Here is an 18,429-nt window from a genome sequence, read left to right as displayed (position 1 = left end):
TTCCAAATTTGATGAAGTGAATTTAAATTCAATCAGCTGCTGCTGAGCTGGATTTGAACTCATATCCACAAAGTATTAGCTTGGGTCCACAAAGACTGCGACTCGTCAACACAATATGCTCTAGGTTGATGCTTTTCTGGCAAACAGGCAGATGTTCATGTTAACTACATTGCCAAGTTTTGGTTCATTCCCTGAGTGGAATGTACAGATATGATTGACTGCATCTCAGGCAACAGATAAAATTGAAAAGGTGTGTTTTTTTTCTGATCAGACCACTGCTAATATCAATAGTCAGGTCCTTGCTCTTTTAAAATCATCTTTCAAATACTAAAAAACCTGCAGCTATCCAAATATTAATAACCATATTAATATTAATAAAAACCAGGAAGAACACAATTGCATTGTTTTCAAACTTCCATACCTCAAAAAAGGAGAAGCTACTAGTTTTATATTCATCAAAAGAAGCGTCATGAACAACAAGTTCCACCGCAGAAAGTAACTTAAATACAGTACCTGTTTGCGAAGATACGTTCCTCGTAACACTCCACCTCTGACGTGTGATTTCTTCTTAAGGTTGATTCTCACAAAATTTCCATCTTTTTTAGGTGGTGCAACTCTACAACAGATTATAAGCAAAGCAAAAGTAATAGTAGAGAAGATTGATCAAGCAGTCAAGATTCAACACGACTACAATGTAAACATCTACAACAGAAATCCTTTTCTCAGTCGGTTTGCAGTATACTGCATCCACTCATTCTCCTTTTACCCACTGCACATTACTTCTTTGAAAAACTCCAATAAATTAATTAGATAAGCTTTCCCCTTTCACAAAACTATGACTCCACCAGATTACCTTGATTTTTTTAAAGTAACCTGCTCTTCTGTCCTTAATAACAACTTCTAACATTTTCCATCTACAGTGCAACTTTGTCAAAGGCCTTACTTAAGTCCATGTGGATAACAGTTAACACTTTGCCCTCAAAGAATTCCATCAAGTTTGTGAGACATTTTCCGAGCTCAAAGCCATGCTGACTATCCTGAATCAGTCCTTGCCTCTCCAAATGCATGTTAATCCTATTTCTCAGAATCCCCTTCAACAACTTCCCCACCACTGATGTCAGACTCACTCGTCTATGGTTTTCTTAAATATAGGTACAACATTAGCCATCCTCCAGTCCTCTGTTGCCTCACTCGTGGCTGTAGATGATACAAATATCTCTGATTGGGGCCCTGCAATTTCTTCATTAACTTCCCATGCTGTCCAGGGATACATTTGATCAGGTCATAGAGATTTATCCACCTTAATGTTTTTTCAGTCCTCCAGCACTTAGTCTTCTGTAATGGGGACTATTTTTAAAACACCAATATTTATTTCCGAGTTCCTCCATTTCTGTCTCAACAATAAAAACTGACAAAATATTAATTTAGTATCTCTCTCATCTCCTGTGGATCCACAGATAGACAACCTCACTGATCTTTAAGGGGCCCTATTCTCTTCCTACTTGCTCTTTTGCTCCTAATGAATTTGTAGAATCTCTTCGAATCATCCTTTGCCTTAGCAGATAAGGTTATCTCATATTCCCTTTCTGCCTTCCTGATTTCCCTCTCAAGAATGACTCTGCACCTCTGTTACTCCTCAAGAAATTCAGTTGATCCCAGCTATCTATTCCTAATAATACAGCCCTTCCTTATTCTTGACCAGAGCCTCAATCTCTTTATTCATTCATTCATTGTTCCACTCTGATCAACCTTAGCCCTCTCTTGAACAGGAAGAGAATGCTTCTGAACTTGTTTTCACACTTCTGAAAGCGTCCCCTCGCCAGTTGTGCCTTTACCCACTAACAGTCTATTCCAATCAACTTTTGACAGTTCTTGTCTCATATCTTCAAAGTTTGCCTTACTCGAATTAAGAACTTTAAGTTTTATACAAGGCCTGTTTCCATAACTATTTTAAAATTAATAGAATTATGATTTGAAACTCTTACTATCTATATTTCTTGTTAGCTTTCTCTTGTACTCTAATTTTGCTCTCATTCTTTTAGTCATTTGTTGTATGGAGTATGAAAAAAGGCAGCCTTCCGACTTGTCATCCACCTTTGCTTTTCGGTTAAGTTCAATCAACTATGGTCCCTAGCAGCTCAAGTATAGCAAGGTTATAGAAAGATATTTCATACACCTTGCATGAGAAATGAGATCAATACACCTAAAAAAGCCCTGAAGAAACAGCCCAAAAGATCACATTTATAGCATATTTGCTAGCTTGAACTATATAATGGCATTTCCTCTAACTGGGAAGGACAAATAGTTCCATCTCAGGCTTGGTCTCGTAATAGATAACTACAACTGCAACCAAAGTAAGAATTTGTTCCATTGAATCAAGCATTAAAATAGAAAGCAAAACAAACCCCAGTACATCTTTCTCATGTATCTCTGATATTGCTTGATAGGTCAATGTCTTCACCTACCTCATGCCACTGCTCTTCTGAGCCTCTGAACAGATGTTCCCTTCTTCCACATCTCCGTAGAGATTCTCCTTTGGCAGCTCAGGTTTTGACTTCCCCTCATCCTCACTCGCTGGTGGACTGCTGTCGTCCACCACAGTTCTGCAATTGGCTTTGAGGATTTGCTTCTTCACCGTCTGAGCTGTGGTAGTGTTTGAAGGTTTAGTTGCTTTTCTGCGTTTCTTGGCATTGCCGTTGAGATCTTCACAAGCGTCAGCACTCACTCCGTCTGCTGCTATTGTTCTCCGTCGCTTCTTACTGCTTCTCTTTAGGTCTTGTGTGCCTTTCCCAGTATTTATCACTTTAGGCTGCTCACAATCAGTCTCTCTCTCTCCTTCATCATAACTTTCCTGCAAAGATTCTGGGACATTGCAATTTCTCTCTTCACTGGTCACTGAATTAATGTACAATTGATGTTCCAAACCAGTTCTTGTTAGAATCTGCATTTTCCCTGTGTCAACATATTTTTGGCAAGCATGATCATCTCGGAAATAGCCATTCCCTAATTCTGGAGGCTTTTCAGAATCCTGAAAATCACTCGAAGAAATTGATAGCTCATCATGTCTAACTTTTAAAAAGACATTACCCAATGAGGAGGGTGTATCACCAGCTGAGGGAGATGTAGCAGTCACTGAACAGGACCCCTTATTGACTGTTGGGGAATCACTTAGTTGCAGATGCTGCTCACTGGCTACCTGTATTGTGTCATTCACATTTCGAGGCTTGTGATCAACTTGGGGAGTAGAGTGACCGCATGAAGGAGGTTCCCCATGATCAGAGTCAAGACTGTATTTACCACTGGCTGGGAGTGAAAGTCTGCCCAGTATGGGCAATTCAACATCTGGTTGTGTTCTCTCCTGGCATCTGTCTAACCAGCCACGATCAATCGAGGATAATCTCCGAGACACACACTGCTGTAATTGCTGTAGTTTATTAATAGACTGGGGAGTCCTTGTCTGGGTTCGGAGCACTTTTGATGGAGAAATACCTTTCATGACTGGATGCTGAAATTCTAGTTGATCAGATCCATCTGGAACGTCTTGAGATACAAGCTGCAGATCTTCAGCAGGCTTGGGGGTGACAGGGTGTCCCCCAACAACTGGGCCATTCTCCCCATCATCGATCTCTTTGGACATCTGCGTCCTCCTTGAAGTCAGCGACTTACGGAGAGAAATTGGCCTTTCCTTTCAGATATTTAAAAAAAAAGACATTCACTATTTTTGCTCTGGTCTTTTACTTGTACAGCCGTACTAAAGTTCAAAACATTTAAAACCAAACGGCGAAAACTATGAAGTCTCTTGTAACTAAACTCGCTGACGTTGCAGCTCCGGTACTCAGCTTTGTTGTACTTTCTCTGAATTCACCAAGAGAATTACGGAAACAAACCAAATGACCCATCAACTTTATGTTTTATTCTTCCAGATAAAGTACCCAACTCTAAACTCACTCACTTCCTTCTTCCCAGTACCCCTTAAAGTTCTCCGGTTTCAAATAACTACTTAATTCTGCTTTCAAATAATTTGTGGACTGCGTCAAGTTTGTGACAGAAAAACCACATTCCACTCCCCTGACTCCCTCTCGAAAGACAGCTTTTCAAAGTTCCTGTGACTGTTTACCAAGAGTCTGATATCAGCCGTGTTACCAGGTTAATCCAACACCAACATGTTCCACAGAGATAGCTACATCACAACTGAAGTAACTGCAACCGTACCCTCCTGAGCCAGGGCAGACGATTTCATACGTGTGATACACGGGGTGGGAAGCAGCAAAGGAAGTAACACTTACCTTTCCTGATGTTCCAAATTTCTCCTTTAATTTCATTCCATAATACTGTGCTGATGCTTTTAGAGCACCGTGCTCTTTCGGCGTGAGCTCCTGAAACTTTCTGTTCTGACGATTAAGATGTAATCCCCAAGTATCACACTTAGAAGCCTGGAGAGACAAATCAGCTGAATTTAGTTTTTTTTAAGAACAAACTAGATTCCTCCTCAGTTACAGCCATCTCAAAAGATGACCAATAGCTGCTCACATGGCATTGGAAGGCTCAACCAGTTATCCAGTCACAAAATGACGTGATTCATGCCAGTTACCAAACAACGGATGGACCAAATGACAGTGACTTGTTCAATGCCTGTTTTGTTCTTGCTGGTTAGAACACCATGCCCCTTGTGCAAAACAAATTCTGAATGGTTCAAATATTAAACATTTTCCACATTGTTTGGATTTCCCTACTCGAGCAAATAATTATCTACCCCCATCAATGCATCTGGAGTCATGTGTCTACATAATAGCAGTGAAATTCAAAAAAACCCTACATAAACAGCAGGACTGGGTCAATCAGTCCATGGAGTCTGCTCCATCATTCAATAGTCATGGCTGCATCATGGTTAGTTTGAGTGTGCCCGTAAGTTCATTTTCCTGTCTGTCCCACATAGCCAGAGACTTCCTTGTCATAGGTCTGAACACAAAGGTAAAGACAAAGACCCAACCTCCACCGCTGTCTGCAGAAAGAGAATCATAATGATCTGCAGAGGAAATTCTATCTCCATCTTAATTTTTAACTGTGTTCCTCGTTACATAGAACTAGGAGGAAGCAGCCAGTCATTTGAGTTTGTTCCACCACTCAATATGACAATAGTTGAACCGAAATCTCAAAGCCACATTTCCAATTTCTCCCTCTACCTCTCGATGCCATATCTAAAAAAATTATCTCGTTCTTGACAATATTCAGTGATTTCTGTGGTAGAGTATTCCACAGATACACTATCTTTTGAATGAAGAATTGTTTTCCTCATCGCAGTCGGAAATGCCCTACCCTGAAAGATCCCGCATTTCTGTTTGTGGTGCCAAAATAGAGATCTTTTAGATTAGATTAGACTTACAGTGTGGAAACAGGCCCTTCGGCCCAACAAGTCCACACCGACCCGCCGAAGCGCAACCCACCCATACCCCTACATTTACCCCTTACCTAACACTACGGGCAATTTAGCTTGGCCAATTCACCTGACCTGCACATCTTTGGACTGTGGGAGGAAACCGGAGCACCCGGAGGAAACCCACGCAGACACGGGGAGAACGTGCAAACTCCACACAGTCAGTCACCTGAGTCGGGAATTGAACCCGGGTCTACAGGTGCTGTGAGGCAGCAGTGCTAACCACTGTGCCACCGTGCCATCTGTGTTTGGTTACATTATATTTCATCAGTCAATACTATCCTGAGTCTGTGTCCCCCAGTTCTAGAGTTTTCAACCAGGAAAATCATACTCCCTGCATCTAGCTTCCTCCTTGTTAGAATTGTTTCACCTTTTATCTCATCTCTCTTAACTATAACGAATACAGGCCAAATCGAGCCATCTATATTCAAAAAGATCATCTTGCCATCTCTGTTATTAGTCCAGTTAATCCCTTTGTGCCAAGAATATTCTCTCTTAGGAAGAAAGACCAACATCATACACATTACTTCCGGTGTGGTCCCAACAAGGTCCTGTATGACTGCAGTAAGACATTCTTACTTCTAAACTCAAATTGTCTTGCAATGAAGGCCCCTCTATCATGTAGGAGAAAGTGAGGACTGCAGATGCGGAGGATCAGAGCTTAAAAATGTGTTGCTGGAAAAGCGCAGCAGGTCAGGCAGCATCAAAGGAGAAGAAGAATCCACGTTTCGGGCATGAGCCCTTCTTCAGGAATGAGGAGGGTGTGCCAAGCAGGCTAAGATAAAAGGTAGGGAGGAGGGGCATTGGGGATGCGATAGGTGGAAGGAGGTTAAGGTGAGGGTGATAGGCCAGAGAGGGGGTGGGGGCGGAGAGGTCGGGAAGAAGATTGCAGGTCAAGAAGGCGGTGCTGAGTCTGAGGGTTAGGACTGAGAAAAGGTGGGGGGAGGGGAAATGAGGAAGCTGGAGAAATCTGCATTCATCCCTTGTGGTTGGAGGGTTCCTAGGTGGAAGATGAGGTGCTCTTCCTCCAGGCGTCGTGTTGCCATGGTCTGGCGATGGAGGAGGCCAAGGACCTGCATGTCCTTGGTGGAGTGGGAAGGGGAGTTAAAGTGTTCAGCTACGGGGCGGTTGGGTTGGTTGGTCCGGGTGTCCCAGAGGTGTTCTCTGAAACGTTCCGCAAGTAGGCGGCCTGTCTCCCCAATATAGAGGAGACCACATCGGGTGCAGCGGATGCAGTAAATGACGTGTGTGGAGTGCAGGTGAATTTCTGATAGATATTGAAGGATCCCTTGGGACCTTGGAGGGAAGTGAGGGGGGAGGTGTGGGTGCAAGTTTTGCATTTTTTGCGGTTGCAGGGGAAGGTGTCGGGAGTGGAGGAGGTTGGGTTGGTGGGGGGTGTGGACCTGACGAGGGAGTGGCGGAGGGAGTGGTCTTTCCGGAAGGCTGATAGGGGTGGGGAGGGAAATATATCGTTGGTGGTGGGATCTGTTTGGAGATGGCGGAAATGACGAAGGATGATCCGATGTATCTGGAGGTTGGTGGGGTGGTAGGTGAGGAGTAGTGGGGTTCTGTCCTGGTGGCGATTGGAGGGGCGGGGTTCAAGGGCGGAGGTGCGGGAAGTAGAGGAGATGCGGTGGAGAGCATCATCAACCACGTCTGAGGGGAAATTGCAGTCTTTGAAGAAGGAGGCCATCTGAGTTGTTCGGTATTGGAACTGGTCCTCCTGGGAGCAGATGCGGCGAAGGCAAAGGAATTGGGAATATGGGATGGCGTTTTTACAGGGGACAGGGTGGGAGGAGGTGTAATCTAGGTAGCTGTGGGAGTCAGTCGGTTTATAGTATACGTCCGTGTTGAGTCGGTCGTCCAAGATAGATATGGAAAGGTCTAGGAAGGGGAGGGAGGAGTCTTCGAGACGGTCCAGGTGAATTTGAGGTCGGGGTGGAAGGTGTTGGTAAAGTGGATGAACTGTTCAACCTCCTCGTGGGAGCATGAGATAGTGCCGATACAGTCATCGATGTAGCGGAGGAAAAGGTGGGGGGTGGTGCCAGTGTAGCTGCGGAAGATGGACTGTTCCACATATCCGACGAAGAGGCAGGCATAGCTAGGGCCCATGCAGGTGCCCATGGCTACTCCTTTGGTTTGGAGGAACTGGGAGGATTGGAAGGAGAAGTTGTTAAGAGTGAGGACCAGTTCAGTCAGTCGAAGGAGAGTGTCAGTGGAAGGGTACTGGTTGGTTCGGCGGGAAAGGAAGAAGCAGTGGGCTTTGAGGCCTTCGTGATGGGGCTGGAGGTGTATAGGGACTGGATGTCCATGGTGAAGGTAAGGCGTTGGGGGCCGGGGAAGCGAAAATCATGGAGGAGGTGGAATGTGGTTGGGGAGTTCTTGGACTAAGGGGGACAGGACCATGTCGAGGTATGCAGAGATGAGTTCTGTGGGGCAGGAGCAGGCTGAGACAATGGGTCGGCCGGGGCAGTCAGGTTTGTGGATTTTGGGCAGGAGGTAGAAACGGGCGGTGTGGGGTTGGAGTGGTGGATGGGAGATCCCCTGAGGTGATGAGCTTATGGATGGTCTGGGAGATGATGGTTTGGTGGTGGGAGGTGGGGTCATGATCAAGGGGGCAGTAGGAGGAGGTGTCCGCGAGCTGGCGTTTAGCCTCAGCAATATAAAGATCAGTGCACCAAACTACCCTCTATCATGTGCCATCTTTTTTTCTTGCTGCACCTGCCTGTCCTTCATCAACTGGTGTACAAGGACACCCAAACCTCTTTGTACATCTACATTTCCCAGTACTTCATTAAATAATACTCTTCCTGTCTGTAATTCACAACAAAGTATTTAACTCCATTTTAGCCACATTGTCCTGCATCTGCCATGTGTCTCCTCACTCAGTCAGACTTGTTGGATTTGATTTATTATTGTCCCATGTGCGAAATGCAGCAACATGTATTGCTTTACGTGCTATCCAGACAGATCACACAGAATGTAGTGTTACAGTTACAGAGAAGTTACAAAAATCAATTCTGATACACGAGAGGTCTGTTCAGCAGTCTGATCAGAGGAGAAGAAGCCGTTCTCGAAGTTACCATGTCAAAGTTTTCATGAAGCCTCCTTTGCCCTGTCTTTAAATGTCTACGACCAGAGGGCTGAATGGATAATGGGTTGCACATTTATATGTGAAGAGGAATTTCTTCTTGCAAAAGCTGGCAAATCTGTGGAATTGTTTAACATAAAGGCTATAGAGGCGGACTCATTACATATCTTTAAGGCTGAGATAACTAGACTTTTAATCATTAAGGGAACCAAGGGTTATGGAGACAAAAACAAGGAAGGTGGAGTTGAGGTTTATCAAATCAGCTGTGATTCATTGAAAAGGTGGAGAAGACACAGTGGGCTCAATGATCTGTTTCTGCTCCGACATCTTACGATCTTAACCCACTGGGCACTGCCTGCTACCTGGAAAAATGCTTCCCCTCAGTCAATCAATTCTAATCCATGCCAATTGATTGCTCCCAGCTCCCTCCAGAAGAAACATGCTTGGAATCAAGCTTCTTTAGAATCTTACATGTTTCAATAACATTACCTCTCATTCTTCTAACCTTCGCTGAGTACTAGCCCAACCTGTTCAACCTTTCCTCAAAGGGCAGCTCCTTCATCATGGCCTTGTGAACATTTTCTAAACTACTTCCAACGGAATTCTTAAGGAAACCAGAATACCACATGATCTCACCAATGTCGTCTAAGGTTGTAGTAATGACTGCAGTAAGACATTCTTACTTCTAAACTCAAATTGTCTTGCAATGAAGGCCCCTCCATCATGTGCCATCTTCGTTGCTCGCTGCACCTGTCTGTCCTTCATCAACTGGTTTTGCAAGGACACCCAAATCTCTTTGTACATCTACTTTTATACTCTACTGCCTTGAAATAAAGCTGAAGATTCTGCTTGCCTTCTGAGTTATATGTTTATTTTTGTGATCTATGTGCAAGGATACCCGATCGCTCTGTACCACAGTGCTGTCATCTCTCTTCATTTAAATAAGATCCTGCATTTCTGTTTTTGCTGCCAAAATGGACATCTGTGTTTGACTGCACTATATTTCATCAGTCAATATTTCCCACTCACCTAACCTCTGTATGTCCATTTTTAGCCTCTTCACAAATTGCTTTCTCTATTTACCATACTGTCAATAAGTTTGGCTACAATAATGGTGGCTCCTTCATCCAAGTTGTTAATATGGATTGTGAATAGTTGAGACCCCAGCACAATTGCCTGTGGCACTCTATCATTAACAGCTTACCCCATCAACCTTTAACATAACCGGAGGTATCCCTTGTTCTACATGTTGGTGGAAAAGAGACATTGACAGTTCAAATCCAATTATTAAAAAAGGAACATAAAAGCTACAAATCAGAGACAGCTGTAAGTTTGGAAAGGCAAACATCTATCTTTATTGGCTGAAGAGCAGAATCAATCGGGTTCACTAAGTAGTCTCTCTGTCAGAGATCACAGCCTGTCCTGCTGCTTAAGCCACAATATTCTGTAAATGACTGGTTACCTGGAGGCAGACAGAATTGTTTGATTTTTGCTGCACAAAATTCCATGAGGAATATTCTATGCAGGGACATATTATGGAAAAAGCAGCAAAGAAAACGGACATAATGCAGAAATCTAGACTCACCTCCTCATTTTGGCTAGTTTTCATCAAGGGCTTACTCCCAGAATCTACCGGTGGATGTTGATTGTTCTCTATAGTACGTCCCTCCCTATTTTGCTTGATAGTTCTATATTCTCTATACAATTCTGTGGATTCAAAAAACATGGATTATTAGTGTGCCCTGGGGTGTAAATGGTTTAATCCAATACATTAATATCAGTGAATTCAGTTCCAATGCAACACAACATAAACAAGTTCGATCCACATCAGTCAGGCACCATCCGTGCAAGCTGGAACGGGTTGCATTCTCGTCTTTCAGATACGTTATTTTACCATATACAATTCCAGCTGACCCATAGTGGGGTTGGGAATTTCCGGTCTTGAAGTTCAGATTCTCTTTATACACACTAGAATTACTTAAAAAAAAACAAACAGTCACCCTCCAGCCATGCCAGAAAATTCAGACAATACTTTGGGTTATTTCAGAAGTTGTGCGTTAATATTACTGGGGGGATAAAAGGGAGACATTAAGTCTTTTCATCTTGCAACCCTTGGGAGAGTTGCAAGAATACCATTATAAACTTTACAAAAGAGTGCTGATTGATTAACAAATGGACTCTGATTGGTAGGAGATATCGCCATGGAAAATCCACCAGTTAGGCAATGACTGACAGTAAACTGCCAAGCTTTGTTTATATTTGAGCACAGTTGACGCTCATTAGTCAAGCAGGTCAGGCAGCATCCAAAGAGCAGAAGTCTCGACGTTTGGGCATGAACCCTTCTTCAGGACTCATGCCCGAAACGTCGATCCTCCTGTTCCTTGGATGCTGCCTGACCTGCTGCGCTTTTCCAGCAACACATTTTCAGCTCTGATCTCCAGCATCTGCGGTCCTCACTTTCTCCTCGCTCATTAGTCAAGGCATTAATCAATCAAGGAATGGCAGTCACCTATGTTATTTGTTAGCATTTGTGTAAAGGTGGTTCAGTTGGTTAATTAATGAATTATGTGTGAGTCACACAGCCCGAGAAATCACAGGATCAGTTTTTTGATCTTCAGGGGGCAAAGGTCTTTTTATCCCCACACAACAGGATACAAGGTTGACTTCATACTTCCCTGGACAAAACAAAGAGGGAAATATAAAAAGACACAACTCTTCCTCCTCATGCCCCTCATTCAGTAAACTTTGCTAAAAATGTATACTTATGGACATCAAATAAAAACCAAGGTCGATATGGTGAACTCCATTGATATGCCTTTCGGGAACATTCAATGCATAACCTCACAATCAAATAATGGTCCTGAGTGGTTTCCAGCAGCCAGCATTATTGCAACCATCCCAACCCAAGGAAGAGTTAGCACTTTCTATAAAAGACAAAGGTTGGAAATATTTGGTGACAGTATTGTGATATCACAGAGATGTGCAAATTCTTCTACATTTTGACGAGTGAAACCACCATGTTTCCAAGCCAAGCAGATAAAGGAAAATATAAGAGAAAAACATTAATATGTTACAATTGTTATCAAGCTGCTGCCTTGCATTCCGTCTTGACTGTCTTTAGTACTGGCCTAAGTACAGGACCTATTCACTTAGTCAAGTCACTTGGTTGGATAAAGTTAGGGTTAGGCAGGGGAAGATCAAGCATAATCAGAGTAAAAACTTCCTTTAGTTTAATGTATCAAAACTGAAGCATTCTTCCTCAGCTCCCTCACACTCCTGGCCTCAGTCACTTCTCCAGCTACGGAATGGCAAAAATGTTGTCATATTTGTTCCAATTGCCCCTCCACCAAACTGTAATTCTCTCCTCAGCATCTCTGTTCCACTAAGGCTTTTACTTTCTTTCTGGAATCCCTTGCCTTCCAAATGCCCTCCCCTCTGTAACATTTCCTTCTCAAAATTTTCCCAAACCACTTCCCTTCCTTCTTTACGGCTTAGTAAAGCAACCTTAGGCTTTTATTTCCAACAAGCAAAAACGTACAGGCTAATTTATCTGTGCCAACACAATCCATTGACAATAAAACCTACAGCTCAGAAAGGCTTGAGAACAACAAGAAGTCAGAAAAAGCTGCAGAGGAGAAACTTTGTTTACGCTGTGCTACATACTACATGGATATTTTCCCTGCAACCAGATTATGCAAGTAAAGGTCGGTCCAATGCATTCTTTCCCTTCCATCCACTACCAATAAATTCTCTGAATTAAGGTAACAAGACATATTCCTTTCATACATTACTTACTTTGAGTCTCTTCTGAAGCACAAGCCACATCAACCTAGAGGAAAACGTTGAGGAACAGTAAGTTTTCTTGGACAGACAGAGCAGCTTTATTCCACAAAATTTAAAAAATCGCAATCTGAAATCATACTTATTACAAATGGCTACTTGCAGCAGTCACACACATATACCAGATTAGTCTGATCTGCACCATCACATATTGCATTCCCTCCATAAAGTCATAGTTTTAAAATGTCATGAATTGTCTGTAAATTTCCAGATGAGACCAAATTGATTTGCATGACTAGCAACACAGGTATGTGCCAAATCCTATAGGGGGAAAAAGAAACAGAAGACCAAATTAAATGGTGTACCAGGCCAGAACATAGGAACAGGAATAGGCCACTCAGCCTGTTGAGCCTATTCTATCATTTAATACAATCATGACAGACCATCCACCACAAGATTGGCTTAGGACAAGGAGGACATGAGCATACTGGTATTTGAAGTAATAAGATGAAGGGAAATTGATTTGGTCCAAAACTATTTCTTGACTCTTACATTTATTGAATTTTAGACATCAAAATAGTAACACTCTGATTGCAGAAGAAGTTATGACTAAAACAAAAACAAAATTTCAGATAGAGGAGCAGCACGGCAGAATTTATTGAACTCGTTTTTTTCCATGAGTGCAATTATACCAATTCAACTGGTTATTTAGAGATTGAAGAAACAAGGATTGTGAGGATAAGATTATTGATAGTTTTTCAGATAATAAAACTCAAGGGTAATGAGGGGACTAGTGACTCTAAGACGCAAAGACGTGAGACTATGAGTGAATAAACATGAATGCAAGGTATTTCTCCAAATTTAATATAAGCTATTGCAGATTTAGAGGATGTAACATTATCTTTATGTGTCCATCATCATTAGGTGGCCAGCCATTTACACCTTTCGAAAATGTAAAAATTCTCTTGAAGATAGTTGCAGAATAACTATGTGAAAAAAATCCACAGTTTAAAAAGGTCATTCTTCTCACACACTGTACAGGCCCTTACTGAGTATGCAGATCAGTGAATATTTTAAAATTGTATTCACTGATTGAAACACTGCTGGATGTCACAAGGCTGTGAAAGGTAGTGCAAATTCATTTTAATACTCCAACAGATAAGGGCATCTTAGATTATTTTTTGGAAGTTCTGAAGAAAGATCACTGGACCAGAAACGCTGACACTACTTTTTCTACGGGACCTACCTAGTTTTTCCTGCTATTCTGTTCCTGTTTCAAATGACTTCTGATGGCAACCTGTCCAGAACTAACCCTTATTGGAAACTGTGAAGCTAGTGACATTCACAGCCATTACTTCAATCATAAAGTGTTTGTGGTAGGCTTTCAAGACTCAGTGACTACCTTAGTTGGTTTCCTTCTGTTTTTCTCAAAGAACAAAGTCTCCCACTTTTTCAACGCAAGTTTTAACTCAGTGTATCGATCCATCTCCCAACAATAGTCCACAGTGGTTTCTCTCAATCTTTCATTTGCCTCTACAAGGAAGAAAACAAGACAAAATAAAACATTTGATTGCACATATTTTTTGGAAAGTTAGAATTGTGCATTTATCAAAAGATGAAGAAAAATGGCCTTCAACAATTTTCAGTCCTATAGTCAAGACACATCTGACTGGGTATATGTACTCCCCCACTTGATGCCAAATTTTAAACACTTCAAGATATGGAGATGCTGGTGTTGGACTGGGGTGTACAAAGTTAAAAATCACACAACACCAGGTTATAGTCCAACAGGTTTAATTGGAAGCACGAGCTTTCAGGGTGCTGCTCCTTCATCAGGTGGTTGTGACAACCACATGATGAAGGAGCAGTGCTCTGAAAGCTAGTTCTGTGTTGATTTAGAGGGTAATTCTCTCAGCTCTACACTTAACCTCAGTGATCTTAAAAGTACGGTGGAGGATGAAGGATTGAGAGATAAAAGGACCAGAACTCCTGCCATTATGCTCTCATTCAATGAAAACTGTGACTCGCGCTCAATCCACTCCAAATATTTGATACATCAGTTCAATCCATTCAATCCCTATCCTCAGCCGTATCCTCAATCCCTTTTCCATTCACTGGCTCCAAAAGGTCGAGTGCTAGTCAGCCAGAACCAATCCCGATCCCACACAATCTTCAATCATGGTATTTCCCTTCCCAACAGAAACACTGTTCCCATCAGATTCCTTCCAAAGGAGGTTATGATTTTATTTTTCATCACAGATGAAATTGGAGTGCTGGGAGAACAGGGCTCTAAGAGCACAGAGGATGGTTACTGAAGCTATGCAGCTTTTTGCAGTGAACATTATTTACAACTTTTTGACTGACATTTTTGGAACAATCAAGACTGGTAACACGTGGTCAGAACTTCGTACAAGTCCATCCCTCATGATCCCACTCATGGCCAGCAACTCAATGAGGTGCTATAGTTAATGAACTGCAGTGGCAATATTTTCAACCTCAAAATCCAGCATATCCTGACTTGGTAATCAGTGTCACTGGGTGAAATTGTGGAAACCCCTTCGAGATCGCACTCTGGCTGTACCTACAGCCGAAGCACTGCAGCAGTTAAAGAAAAAAAATCAAAGTATATATAATACCATAGGCTGCTTTTTCATGAGAGAGACACTGCATCAGGAAATCAGCCACTTTATCAAGTTAGGGGGACTAAGCGTGTTTCCATGAGAGGCATGGGAGGAACAGAACCAGACCGATGTGAAAGTGAGGTGTAAATTTGTAGCTACAAACCTATTACATCAACCCCCCCAGAGGGCAAGAGCAGTAGATACATGGGGAACCATCACCTGCAAGTTCCCCTGGAAGTCACTCACCATCCTGACTTGGTAATCAGTGTCACTGGGTCAAAATCATGGAAACCCCTTCCAGGTAGCATTGTGGCTGTACCTACACCAGAAGGACTACAACAGTTATCAAAAAATTCCAAGTATATATAATACCACAGGCTGCTTTCTCATGAGAGAGAGAGATTACTTCAACAAATCAGCCATCTAACCAAAGTACCTCTGAACAATTCAGGAAGGCAGCTCCTGACCGCCTTCCTTAGGGCAATGAGAGATGGGCTACAAATGTTGATCCAGCCAGCAACATACCAAAAAAACTGGACCATAACCAACAAGCATCATTGTGATCGACATTTCTCATTGGTAACACTTTCTTTTAAAAGTGGTGTTTTAAATACTATTAAGAAACAATTCACTTCAGCTAGAAATAAAGCAAGAAGACTGACAAAGGGACAGAAGTTACGTATAAAATGAGAATTTACAAGTCAAGCATCTGGGGGGAAAAAAACAGAAGTGTTCGTGTGGAATTTGAAGTCATTGGGAGGCATTGGTGGAAGTGAGATTAGATTAGATTAGATTACTTACAGTGTGGAAACAGGCCCTTTGACCCAACAAGTCCACATCGACCCGCTGAAGCGTAACCCACCCAGACCCATTCTCCTACATTTACCCCTTCACCTAACACTATGGGCAATTTAGCATGGCCAATTCACTTAACCTGCACATTTTTGGATTGTGGGAGGAAACCCACGCAGACACGGGGAGAATGTGCAAACTCCACACAGAAAGTCGCCTGAGGCGGGAATTGAACCCGGGAATTGAGATGGGACCAGAGAGACACCTGTTTGTTCTCGTTGTGTTGTTGGTTTGGCACAGGGATTCAAGATATCGGGGCAGAGGACACTAATCTAGGCCCATGACTGAGCCACAAGTGAAAGGTTTTCCGAAGACTAACTTTAAGGTAAGACTATAAGATGAATGTTATTGTTTCATTTTTCATGCTTAATATTGTGTTTGAAGATGGACTGAAGAGTGGTGACACTAAACAACACTATTCGGAATAAATCCATGTGACAATAAATTAAATGTAAAAATTGGGCAGCACAATGGCTCAGTGGTTAGTACTGCTGCTTCACGGCACCAGGGACCCAGATTCAATTCCAGCCTTGAGTGACCATCTGTGTGGAGTTTGCACATTCTCCCCATGTCTATGTGGGTTTGCTCCAAGTTCCTTCCACAGTCCAAAGGTGTTCAGGTTAGGTGGATGAGCTACAATAAATTGCTCATAGTATCCAGGGATGTGCAGGCTAGGTGGGTTAGCCACAGGAAATGCGGGGATAGGATACTGGTTCTCACCTACCACCCCACCAACCTCCGCATACAACGTATCATCCGCCGCCATTTCCGCCACCTCCAAACGGACCCCACCACCAAGGATATATTTCCCTCCCCTCCCCTATCAGCGTTCCACAAGGACCACTCCCTCCGTGACTCCCTCGTCAGATCCACACCCCCCACCAACCCAACCTCCACCCCCGGCACCTTCCCCTGCAACCGCAGGAAATGTAAAACTTGCGCCCACACCTCCTCTCTCACTTCCCTCCAAGGCCCCAAGGGATCCTTCCATATCCGCCACAAGTTCACCTGTACCTCCACACACATCATCTATTGCATCCGCTGCACCCGATGTGGCCTCCTCTATATTGGTGAGACAGGCCGCTTACTTGCGGAACGCTTCAGAGAACACCTCTGGGACACCCGGACCAACCAACCCAACCACCCCGTGGCTCAACACTTTAACTCCCCCTCCCACTCCACCGAGGACATGCAGGTCCTTGGACTCCTCCACCGGCAGAACACAACTACACGACGGCTGGAGGAGGAGCGCCTCATCTTCCGCCTGGGAACCCTCCAACCACAAGGTATGAATTCAGATTTCTCCAGCTTCCTCATTCCCCCTCCCCCCACCTTGTCTCAGTCGGTTCCCTCAACTCAGCACCGCCCTCCTAACCTGCAATCCTCTTCCTGACCTCTCCACCCCCACCCCACTCCGGCCTATCACCCTCACCTTGACCTCCTTCCACCTATCCCACCTCCATCGCCCCTCCCCCTAGTCCCTCCTCCCTACCCTTTATCTCAGCCGGCTTGGCTCTCTCTCTCTTATTCCTGATGAAGGGCTTATGCTCGAAACGTCGAATTCTCTATTCCTGAGATGCTGCCTAACCTGCTGTGCTTTGACCAGCAACACATTTGCAGCTGTGATCTCCAGCATCTGCAGACCTCATTTTTTACTCATAGGATAGGGAAGGGTGAGTCTGGGTGGGATACTATCAGGAGGGTTATGTGGACTCAACAGCCTCTGTAGGGATTCTATTCTAAAAAGATAACCTGAGCCAACTAGATTGGTCAGGATTGTATTATTTTAACATTGTATTCGCTGGAGCTTAGAAGCAGAGTAGGGAGGGGGCAGGTGAATGGGCAAAGCTGTGGCTGATGAATTTATTGAGTTCTGTCAGGGCGAAGCAGGAAGGATGGTCCTGATGGTGGGGGAGCCCAGATTCTGGGTTTGCAGGGTAAGGATATGGACTGAGGTGAGGAGACATTCAGAGGGTAACCCCAGAGCCTGTGCAATGGCCTGTCTGTCTGTCACAGAAGGTGGAGGAGGATAAAAGGAGTTGGACACAGTTCGTGGGGGTGGGGGTGCTCAGATTACCATGACCAAACTGAATGGAGCAGCAAGCTCGAGGGGCCGAATGGCCTCTTCCCGCCTTTTTCCCCCCGCTTCCATGGTCACCCTGTCGCCATGGTAACCCGGCAGCAGCGCCCCCGCGCGGAGCCTGGACGGTCCCCAGCGCGCGCCCGAGGGAACTCTTGGTTGTTTCGGGTGGGGGGGGCGATGAGAGGATGATCATCCTTACCCAGCCCGGGAGAGCGCCGCGCCCGGCCCGGCCCGGCCCCGCCCCTTGCCCTTTGCCCCTTGCCCCCTGCTCGCGGGGTAACCGGTGGAGCCTTCACCTGGACAGCGGGGGCCGGCAGAAGCTTCTCGAATCCGAGTTTCCCGCCTCAGGCCGCTCAGCTGCAGCTGGCTGCGCGCGCAGGGGAACCTCAGCCCGCCCCCCTGGGCACAGTGTGGGCGGGGACTGGTACAACAACAACCATTGTTCATTTATACAGCACCTTTAGAGAGCCTCAGCCCGCCCCCTGGGCACAGTGTGGGCGGGGACTGGTACAACAACAACCATTGTTCATTTATACAGCACCTTTAGAGAGCCTCAGCCCGCCCCCTG

General features: G+C 44.2%; 1 protein-coding gene across 1 annotated transcript in view; it reads right to left on the bottom strand.

Moving 5' to 3' along the window:
• recql4 (RecQ helicase-like 4) overlaps positions 1 to 18,092 on the bottom strand; it is an 80,287-nt gene extending 62,195 nt beyond the window's left edge. Inside the window, exons 1-7 of the mRNA XM_060825219.1 lie at positions 18,061 to 18,092; positions 13,708 to 13,838; positions 12,321 to 12,354; positions 10,111 to 10,232; positions 4,287 to 4,433; positions 2,466 to 3,685; positions 514 to 616 (exon numbers count right to left, since the gene is read on the bottom strand). Coding sequence (XP_060681202.1) covers positions 514 to 616; positions 2,466 to 3,685; positions 4,287 to 4,433; positions 10,111 to 10,232; positions 12,321 to 12,354; positions 13,708 to 13,791 — 1,710 coding nt within the window. The 5' untranslated portion in view covers positions 13,792 to 13,838; positions 18,061 to 18,092. The remainder of the gene's footprint in view (positions 1 to 513; positions 617 to 2,465; positions 3,686 to 4,286; positions 4,434 to 10,110; positions 10,233 to 12,320; positions 12,355 to 13,707; positions 13,839 to 18,060) is intronic.
• Positions 18,093 to 18,429: the final 337 nt, after the last annotated feature.

The sequence above is a fragment of the Hemiscyllium ocellatum genome, chromosome 5 (assembly GCF_020745735.1).
Source record: "Hemiscyllium ocellatum isolate sHemOce1 chromosome 5, sHemOce1.pat.X.cur, whole genome shotgun sequence".
In the NCBI taxonomy this organism is placed as follows: domain Eukaryota; kingdom Metazoa; phylum Chordata; class Chondrichthyes; order Orectolobiformes; family Hemiscylliidae; genus Hemiscyllium; species Hemiscyllium ocellatum.
The sequence above is the reverse complement of the archived record's forward strand: the minus strand, read 5'-3'. Positions and strand labels throughout refer to the sequence as shown.